The sequence below is a fragment of the Brassica oleracea genome, chromosome C5 (assembly GCF_000695525.1).
Source record: "Brassica oleracea var. oleracea cultivar TO1000 chromosome C5, BOL, whole genome shotgun sequence".
Taxonomy (NCBI): Eukaryota; Viridiplantae; Streptophyta; class Magnoliopsida; order Brassicales; family Brassicaceae; genus Brassica; species Brassica oleracea.
In genome coordinates, this window is record NC_027752.1 from 46,524,579 (window position 1) to 46,534,648 (window position 10,070).

Genomic DNA, 10,070 nt, shown 5'->3' on the forward strand with positions numbered 1-10,070 from the left:
CCCCCCCCCCCCCCCTCCTTTTCCATTCACTTTTCTCTCATATAGTTATTTCAAAATATTGAAAATTATTTTATATTTTGATATAAAATTGATGTACAAACACATGCATGCATAAAGTGCCTGAGCTTAGTGTAATTGTTGATATCTTAAATTTTACTTTAGGGGAAAGTGACAAGCATATGCTGCATATAATTAACAATAGGCGGATTTTATATTAAAAAAAGATGGCATCAGTGAAAAATCAGAGATGCATAACTAATGACTCTGTTTCTATTGCGTAGGGTAATAAACTTTGTCTCTGCACTGTTCCTATCCCAAACACCAATCCCTATGTTCAGTCCGTATGTTAACATACTCGATAGTAACCTAAGATATGTATTTTTATTTTACTTTTGTCATCCGCAACATATGTATTTTATGTGTGTTTAGATAAGTTTATGCAAGACTTTTTACCTATTTTATGTGTGTTTAGATAAGTTTATGCAAGAATTTTTACCTATATAATGGTGTGCATGCACAGTACGAGTGATTCACGTGAACGAGAAATTCAAATATACTATGTGAATGTTTTATTGGTTGCGTGATACTTTCGTGGAGCGACACGTTTAGGCCAACAAAAGAAATTGAGAGGGCAAAATCTAATGAAGTAAAGCCCAATGGATAAAGTCTTTAGAAGTCAGAAGGTGTTGGAACATCTCTATTGGGGATTTTAACGTTTGGACCTTAGGGCAAGTTTACCAGGGGAGATTGGATAGTTTCTTAGTGAGGTGGGTCCCAACGAAACACAAAAAACGGTAACAGAAAGTCCAGATTAAAGATGGACTAATGTTGGCGTGGACTGTTCGCGGGCCCCACTGACACGTGGCGGTCCGCGGTTGGTGCATTTTTTTAATTTCTTTTTTAATCAGAAATTTTTTTTTTTTAAAAAAAACTTTTCTTAAAAAAACTCATTAAGGATTTTATGGGATAATCATGGTCTTACACTAAGCAAGAAAAATATTGTATTTAAATAAATAAAGTTTTCAGATGTAGAAACTCATCTCAAAAGTATTAAGAATTCAGTGAGATTACTCTTATAAGTAGTGTAACCCTTGGACATTCCAGTAAACCAATTTATAGTAAACTCAGTTTTATATAAGTTGCATCATTTAAAAGTAAAATAAGATAAAAGCCTAAACAAAAAATTAGTCTAAGCTTGGTTGACCATGCTTAGGTAGATGTTAATGTTATCATGTCCCTGCAACTTGGTTGCATATTGTCGTGAATCAATGAATAAAACCACACGTGGCGTACTCTGTCAAGCGAAACGTGTCAGTAATCATATGATCTTTGAGAGATTAAATTAACAAGTTGGCCACTATGGGGATCCCACAACTCGATCTGCTCTTGATTGTTTGCGTCTCTTTAGGAGATCCTCCATTCCTCTTCAACTTGTTAATAATACTTAGGGTTTTATGAAATTTTAGCACTAAATGTATATGTAATATAAAGAGCTGGACACTCTAAAGTTGATCAATAATACACGTATGTATACAAAATCTAACCACGTTTAACAACATGATAATAATTTTTTTGGTTTTGATAATCAATAATGACACTACATTTGTAAGAATTGTTGAACTTGAAGCAACTCACATTCTATCACAAGCGCGTATTGGTGTTAGCTAAAATTATTTATTGCTTGTCGGGGACCCAGTCTGACTGGATAAACGTGGCGATAAAGTGACTGTCGTAGTTGATCACGTAGATGAAAAGACACGTGTCAAGTTGTACATCAACAAGTAGCCTACGTCTACGCTAAGCTCTCTTCCCACTTGATGCCCTTTACCACGTGGCGTGGTGGGTGTGTGTCAACGAAAACCCACTAATTTTTTTTAAAGTTTCTTTTTGTTGCAAATAGAATAATTTATATGGCGTATTAACTGGAATAATGGTATATTTGGTATTTTTTTAAGCCAACTTGTGTGAAATATACTAAAATGAAATAAATCCGTACAACCCGTCAACTAGGCTTATTAAATAACTAAGAACATGATTTTCCTGACAAATATAAAATACTGCAAATTGTAGTACTATAGTTCATAATAGTAGGCATTTGGTACTTGTTTTAAGAAAGATTGTTTCGTCTCGAAATTGTAAACTGAAGTTAGAAAACAAATTTGAATTCGAATGCTCTGACTTCAGTTTTCAGATATTCTCTAAGCATTTACTGTATTTTTATTTTGATAATCACGGAGATGTTAAGAGCAAGGGGAGGCACAAACGCCGTCGTTCAAGTCCCAAATCTATCAACTAACAATCTTTTGCAGAAGTTTTTCATCGCAAGCAACCTTTTTGGTCACATGGACTCTGAGGATCGGGAAGAAGCAAAGAAAAAAGATGAAGAGGATGATAAAGATATTGAGCTAACGTTAGGTCTTTCTCTGAATGGTCAGTTTGGCACGGATCCGAGATCGAGGAAAAGGAAGAACTCTGAACTGGGTCGATCTTCTTCCATACCTGAAGGTTTCATCTTCGACGGACAAAGATCCGGTGACGTTTACGGCGGAGATATGCGGCAGACAGTGGGGCGTGGAGTTTCGGACATGTTCCAGCTGGATCGGACACGTTCTCTGCCTGTCAAAACGAAGGCGGAGACTAAGAGGAAGCGATCGGAGAAGACAATGGAGCTTATGGCATTTAACGCTCCTCCTCCGACAAAGGAAAATGAAGAGAAAGATTGTTTTCTTGTCCCTGGTTCGGTCGACGGGAGGGGCAAAAAGGGAAATACGACGAATAAGGAGAGCCAGAAAGTTTCTGGAATGGAGAAGGCGCGGTACGTTTTAGAAGACATGCCGTGTGTGTGGACGAGGGATGTCGGAGCGGACGGGGAACGAGTGGAAGGGTTTCTGTACTGGTATGGAGGGAACACGGAGGAAGTGAAGATAATGTGTGTCTGCCACGGCAGCTTTCTTTATCCGGCAGAGTTCGTTAGGCACGGCAGAGGCACCGTGTCTGACATCAGCGACAACGGTGGTGGTGATGTTATTACTAACCCTCTTAGACATATCGTTGTTAAACTACCTTCTTCTTCCTTGTAGTTCAAGCTTCATACACTAGGGATTATCATTTTCAATTTTCAACACAAAATTAATTGGTCATGTATCTATTTTGATTATTTGTATTCTAAAGTTTGTTTTGTTACTTCAACTGTATTTAGCTAAACAATAAATAAATATTTATTTAGAGAGTCAATGATAACATCTTTCAAATTTCTACAAGGTTCATTGTTTTTCAAAAAAATTCAAATTTGCTTAAGGATATTTTTAATAAATTTTATTTTAAAAACTCCACAAAACCACATAAAACAATTTACAAGTGTGAAATCATATTATAACCACCGTTCTGTAATGTTCTATGTATGTCATCTTCCTCTCATCAACTCAGAGACCATATAGGAAGAGATGAAGCTCAACCTTCCTATGCCTTTCTCATTAATTTAAACTCGAGAGACAACAGAAAAGTTCCATATACCCAAACACGTTAACCACATTTATAGGGATATAAAGAGGAGTTATAACCTTTCTTAAACGAATAATCAGAAAATGAAGTTTGTTTAAGTAGTGAATTATATATGTGCCAATTTGTATAGAATGCTTTGAATATTATTGACAATGAAAGGAGTATACGTATGTAGTGTAGTACATGATCGTAGGGTTTCCGAATCCTAGAAAATATACAAGAATATTGACATATATCTAATAAGGAATGTATCATTAATTGTAACTTCCCTTCAAGTTGGAGTGCAAATTGCAAACACCCAACTTGCCCATTAAGAATCGAAACTGATGTTGTCCAAGAGCTTTTGTGAATATATCAGCAGGTTGTTCATGAGTCGAAACGTGAGACGTAGTAAAATGACCAGCTGTGATCTCTTCTCGGATGAAATATGACAATCTGATTCGATGTGTTTCTACCATTCGTAAAACACCAGATTAGACGATATATGCAGAGCAGATTTGCTGTCGCAGACGAGCTTCATAGGTTGGTCGTGTTTAACAGCAAGAAAGACTAGAACTTCTTTAAGCCACATGAGTTCTTGACATGCCATTGTCATAGCTCGATATTCAGCTTCAGCTGAAGAACGTGAGACAGTTTTCTGTTTCTTTCTTTGTTTTCCAAGAGACCGGTGAGTTGCCAAGAATAACTAGATAGCCTGTTAAGGAGCGATGCCTCACAGGACACGCTGCCCAGTCTGAATCACTATATGCTGTAAGCTCAAGATTATTCTTTAGCTACTAACGACTATATATAATACGTTAAGAAATAAAGTAATAACAAAATGTGGTGTTTCTGTGTATCCATCACCATTACATAAGAGTTATATCATCCTTCAACCAGTATACAAACATTCGGTAACAAAAGTTTTATCTACTTGAATAACCAGCATTTTAAAGGACAGTGGAAGCAAGAAAAACAACCACTTGTCCAAGATTTTGGCGATTGCGGTTGGGACTCTATTTTCTTGGACGCTTTCCGCTGTGGTTGTGATTGCGGTTGCGGTACTGAATGCGGCAGCGGTTCCGGTTGAGGCAGCAGATACTCAGGTCTTGTCTTTTGTGAAACGTTCCCTCTGATTTCCAAAGACGGTGTTTTGTCTATTCCATCTTCTTTCTGCAATCTGTTGCATGAATTCCAAATAAAAGTTATTTTAGGTTTTCAGTGCTTTCTTCCCGCGCAAGAAATCTTTAATAATGTTTTTTTTAAATTCTAAAAACTACTTACACTGGGAAAGCGAAAGAGCAAATGCTGTTATTGCTTGTGTCCGAACGACAAGAAATGGTTGGGGAATGTGAAACTGTGCTGTTTGTATCTTCTGTTTTATTTTCCTTCGCATCTTCTATTTCTTCTTTCTCTTCTTGTTTTTCGACCTTCTCTTCGAACATATCTTCTCCTTCCTCTTCTTCATGTTCGTTGTCGCTTTCTTCATCTTGATCATCATGGTTAATCTCAGAGTCTGATTCTTCTTCATCGTCTGGTTTCTTCTCTGGAATCGTTTCTTTTTCAGGTTCTGTGGGTTTCTTAACCTGAGGAGGAGGAGGAGGAGGAGGAAGAGGAAGAGGAACCGGTTTGATTTCGGTTATCTCATGAACCGGTTCTTCAAATCTTGGTATCTCACCCAGTCTCAACCCTGCAGGCACTCCATGATCTTCCCTTGTTGAAATGCTAAAATTCCCATCGTGGATGCTAAACAAGGATTCATTAGAAGCAATACTCCAATCCGTAGAATTCGACGGTTTACTACAGAAAACCGAAGATGGAATCCGGTTTGGATCGTAACCGGGTAAGTCAGCAAGGTTGTGCTGGTGAACCGAGGACCATGACGAACCGGTGTAAGAGCTCACGGAGGAAGTATAAGCCTGATGGGACTCTCTCTGTTTCTGTGCCTCGGCTGCAGACAATGTTGGCTTGGGAAGAGGAAAGTGTCTGATGTCAAAATGTCCATCAGAAGAATCAGATGTGATTGATGATGATCGTGACGATGAAGATTGAGAAATCGAATCCGTCCATTGTTGCTCTTTGCTTTCAGTTTTCGTTTCCATTGTTGTGTGATTGTAAAAAAACTTTTTTGAAAAACAGAGCGCTCTGCTTTTGTGTGGTTGAAGAAAATAGAGTTACAAGATGAATTGATTATCCGGAGAGAAGTTATAAATGAGAGGGAGAGGATTGAGAATAAAACTAACGAGGGTTTATTTTATTTATATGCAGTAACCAAAAAAAAAAAACAAATACAAAAACAAGAGTAACAAAAAGAATCAATGAAGCTTTTGTTTGTTTGTTCGTTTTCAGTTAGCTACTAGATTGTCAGTTAATGAAGCGGGAACGATTTAAGAACTAAACTAAGAGGATTAGTTTCAACGATATTAAGAATTTAATTCTAGTGCAGTGTTGTTTGTTTATTAATTTTTATTCCTTGCTAATTTTAGGAGGATAAAGTACGTGGAGAATAGAACTCCAGCTCACTACCACTTGTCAAATAATTGTTGGTTTAATCAATCTTTGGACGGTAAAACTAATATGCAAAAACTTTATCCGGTTCAACTATCAAATCCATAATGTCATCGACGTTCAGCAACCGACAGATGATAGACCGGATTCCGGTTTGCGTTGATCTTGAATCTGAAAACAACAATCAGTGAATGCAAGCGGCGGCAGTTAATGAACCGGTTTGGTATGATTAAAAAGTTGAACCCTGGATAAGTTGAAACTGGGTGGAATAAGATAACCGGAAGCATTTCTGCTTCTTGCGAGACATCATTGCTTCAAGAAAAATGAAATGGTTTGGGACCTTTAGAATATTCCATGAACTGAGTTCCGAGCTTAACAGATATGATAAGTCATGATTTTAATTCGGCCAAGCCCAGTACAAATGTCCAACGATCATGAAAAGATGCTGAAGGAGCATCGATTTATGATTGGAATGGTGACATAAGCGACTGTAAATGGTACGTGAGTTTAGCAGAGATTCGCGTTTAACGCATAGATTTTGAGAAAAATTAAAAAAATATGATAATACTTAAAGATAATGATGGTCAAATAGGTTTGAAATCTTTGTTGTTTTTGTTTCTCAAGATAATAGCGATTTTACTATTGTTATTCCATTGATTTAAGGAATATATGCAGTTTTACTAAATTAATTGATAAAAAATAAGAACGATATCCATGTACCATGAAAGAGAGTTTAACATACATTAATACAAATGGGGAATGTGGTTAGAAACTTTAAAACAACACTAAAGATTATATGCTTCAGTATATAGAGCATTTACCTAAAACTCAAAATTTTTGTCCTATGGGTTAACACATAGATTTTGAGAAAAATTCAAAAAATATGACAAAATATTGTTTTAATACATAGTTGTTTCCTTTAATAACATATGATAATGTTTAAAGAAGTTTGAAACCTTTGTTGTCTCCATTTCTCTATGAAATAACAAATTTATAGTGGTTAATCCACTAATTTAGGGAGTATATGCAGTTTTGCTAAATTAATTGAAGAAACTTAGAACGATGTCCATGTACCATGAAAAATAGTTTAACATACATTAATACAAATGTATAATGTGGTTATAAATTTTAAAACAAATCTAAAGATTATAGACTTCAATATATAGAGCATTTACCGAAAACTCAATATTTTCGTAGGACTTAACACAAAAATTTTGAGAAAATTTCAAAAATTAGGAAAATACTGTTTTAATACAGAATTAAATCCTACAATAACATATGATGATGGTTAAAGAGGTCTGGAACCTTTGTTGTTTCTGTTTCTCAAGAAAATAACGATTTTATCGTGGTTAGTCCACTAATTTAGAAAGTATATGCAGTTTTAATAAATTAATTGATTAAAAATTAGAACGATGCCTATGTACCATGAAAGATGTACCATGAAAGAGATTTTAGCATACATTAGTAAAAATGTAGAATGTGGCTAGAAATTTTAAAACAACACTAAAGATAAAAGACTTTAGTATATATAGCATTTACTGAAAAATTTAATATTTTCGTATGGATTAACACATAGATTTTGAGAAAAACTCAAAAATATGACAATACAGTTCTAATGCATATTTGCATCCTACAAACATATGATGATGGTAAAATAAGTTTGGAACCTTTTTTGTCTCCGTTTCTCAAGAGAATACTGAGTTTACTATGGTTACTACATTGATTTAGGGAGTTTATGTTGTTTTACTAAATTAATTGATAAAAAATAAGAACAATGCCTATGTACCATGAAAGAGAGTTTAGCATACATTAAAACAAATGTAGAATATGGTTAGAAATTTTAAAACAACACTAAAGATTATAGGCTTCATTATATAGAGAATTTACCCAAAAACTCAATATTTTCGTAGGGACGCATAGATTTTGAGAAAAATTCAAAAAATATACCAATACTATTTTAATACATAGTTTCATCCTTCAATAACATATGATGATGTTTAAAGAAGTTTGGAACCTTTGTTGTCTCCGTTTCTCTAGGAAATATCAATTTTATAGTTGTTTGTCCACTGATTTAGAGAATATATGCAGTTTTACTAAATTAATTGATAAAAAATTAGAACGATGTCCATGTACCATGAAAAAAGTAAAACATACATTAATGCAAATGTATAATGTGGTTATAAAGTTTAAAACAAATCTAAAGATTATAGGCTTCAATATATAGAGCATTTACCGAAAAACTCAATATTTTCGTAGGGGTTAAGACATAGATTTGAGAAAAATTAAAAAAATATGACAATACTGTTTTATTACATAGTTGAATGCTGCAATAACGCATGATGATAGTCAAAGAGGTTTGGAACCTTTGTTGTCTCCGTTTGTCAAGAGAATAGCGATTTTATAGTGGCTAGTCAATTAATTTAGAAACTATATGTTGTTTTACTAAATTAATTGACTCAAAATTAGAATGATGCCTATGTACCATAAAACGGAGTTCAGCATACATTAGTAAAAAACGTATAATATGGCTTGAAATTTTAAAACAACACTAGAAATAACAGGATTCCGTATATATAACATTTACCGAAAAATTCAATATTTTCCTAGGGTTAGCGCATAAATTTTGAGAAAAATTCAAAAATATAACAATATTGTTTTAATGCATAGTTGCATCTTAAACACACATATAATGATGGTCAAATTGGTTTTGTCTCATTTTTTCAAGAGAATAACGATTTTACTGTGGTTATTCCATTGATTTAGGGAGTATATGCAGTTTTACTAAATTAATTGATAAAAAATAAAAACGATGTCCATGTACCATGAAAGAGACTTTAGAATACATTAACAAAAATGTAGAATGTGGTTAGAAGTTTTAAAATAACACTAAAGATCATAAGATTCAGTATATAGAGCATTTACCGAAAAATTCAATATTTTCGTAGGGGTTGTTAACACATAGATTTTGAGAAAAATTCAAAACTATGAAAATACTGTTTTAATGTATATTTGCATCCTTCACTAACATACTGAATCCAGTGTTGAATACTGGTTAAACCCCTACGAAAATATTGAATTTTTCGGTAAATGCTCTATATACTGAAGCCTATGATCTTTAGTGTTGTTTTAAAATTTCTAAACACATTCTAAATTTGTATTAATGTATATTAAACTCTATTTCATGGTACATGGGCATCGCTTTAATTTTTTGTCAATTAATTTAGTAAAACTTCATAATACTCCTAAATTGGTGGACTAACCACTTTAAAATCGCTGTTTTATAGAGAAACAGAGACAACAAAAGTTCAAACCTCTTTGACCTTCATCATATGTTAGTGAAAGATGCAACTATGCTTTAAATTTTTTTTTTATATTTTTGAATTTTTCTCAAAATCTATAAGTTAACTAACCCCTATGAAAATATTGAATTTTTCGGTAAATGCTCTATATACTGAAGCCTATGATCTTTAGTGTTGTTTTAAAATTTCTAAACACATTCTAAATTTGTATTAATGTATATTAAACTCTCTTTCATGGTACATGGGCATCGTTTTAATTTTTTGTCATTAATTTAGTAAAACTTCTTAATACTCCTTAAATTGGTGGACTAACCACTATTTTCTAGAAAAACGGAGACAACAAAGATTTCAAACCTCTTTGAACTTCATCATATGTTAGTGAAGGATGCAACTATGCATTAAAACATAATTTTTATTTTTTTAAATTTTTCTTAAAATCTATGTGTTAACCGCTACAAAAATATTGAATTTTTCGGTAAACGCTCTATATACCGAAGCATATGATCTTTAGTGTTGTTTTAAAATTTATAAACACATTCTACATTTGTATTAATTTAAATTAAACTCTCTTTCGTGGTACATTGGCATTGTTTTAATTTTTTTGTCAATTAATTTAGTAAAACTTCATAATACTCCCTAAATTGGTGGACTAACCACTATAAAATTGCAATTTTCTAGAAAGACGGAGACAACAAAGGTTCCAAACCTCTTTGACCTTCATCATATATTAATGAAGGATGCAACTATGCATTAAAACAGAATTTTCATTTTTAAAATTTTTTC

General features: G+C 33.6%; 2 protein-coding genes across 2 annotated transcripts; one reads left to right on the plus strand and one right to left on the minus strand.

The window, feature by feature from the left end:
• The first annotated feature begins 1,996 nt into the window (after positions 1-1,996).
• On the plus strand, positions 1,997-3,216 carry LOC106293398 (ninja-family protein AFP4). Its single transcript, XM_013729080.1, has one exon. The coding sequence runs from the start codon at positions 2,238-2,240 to the stop codon at positions 3,078-3,080; it is 843 nt and encodes a 280-aa protein (XP_013584534.1). The 5' UTR covers positions 1,997-2,237; the 3' UTR covers positions 3,081-3,216.
• A 1,093-nt stretch (positions 3,217-4,309) lies between these two features.
• LOC106293629 (proline-, glutamic acid- and leucine-rich protein 1) lies at positions 4,310-5,679 on the minus strand. Its single transcript, XM_013729301.1, has 2 exons — positions 4,765-5,679; positions 4,310-4,660 (listed from the first exon to the last, which is right to left on the minus strand). Exons 1-2 carry the CDS (start codon positions 5,580-5,582, stop codon positions 4,411-4,413), a joined length of 1,068 nt encoding a protein of 355 aa, XP_013584755.1. The 5' UTR covers positions 5,583-5,679; the 3' UTR covers positions 4,310-4,410.
• Between the last annotated feature and the right edge of the window lie 4,391 nt (positions 5,680-10,070).

Coding starts and splice junctions, on each gene's coding strand:
- LOC106293398 (XM_013729080.1), top strand. CDS start 2,238: ATGTTAAGAGCAAGGGGAGGCACAAACGCCGTCGTTCAAGTCCCAAAT.
- LOC106293629 (XM_013729301.1), bottom strand. CDS start 5,582: ATGGAAACGAAAACTGAAAGCAAAGAGCAACAATGGACGGATTCGATT. Junction 4,661..4,764: donor TGCTCTTTCGCTTTCCCAGT/GTAAGTAGTTTT, acceptor TTCATGCAACAG/ATTGCAGAAAGAAGATGGAA.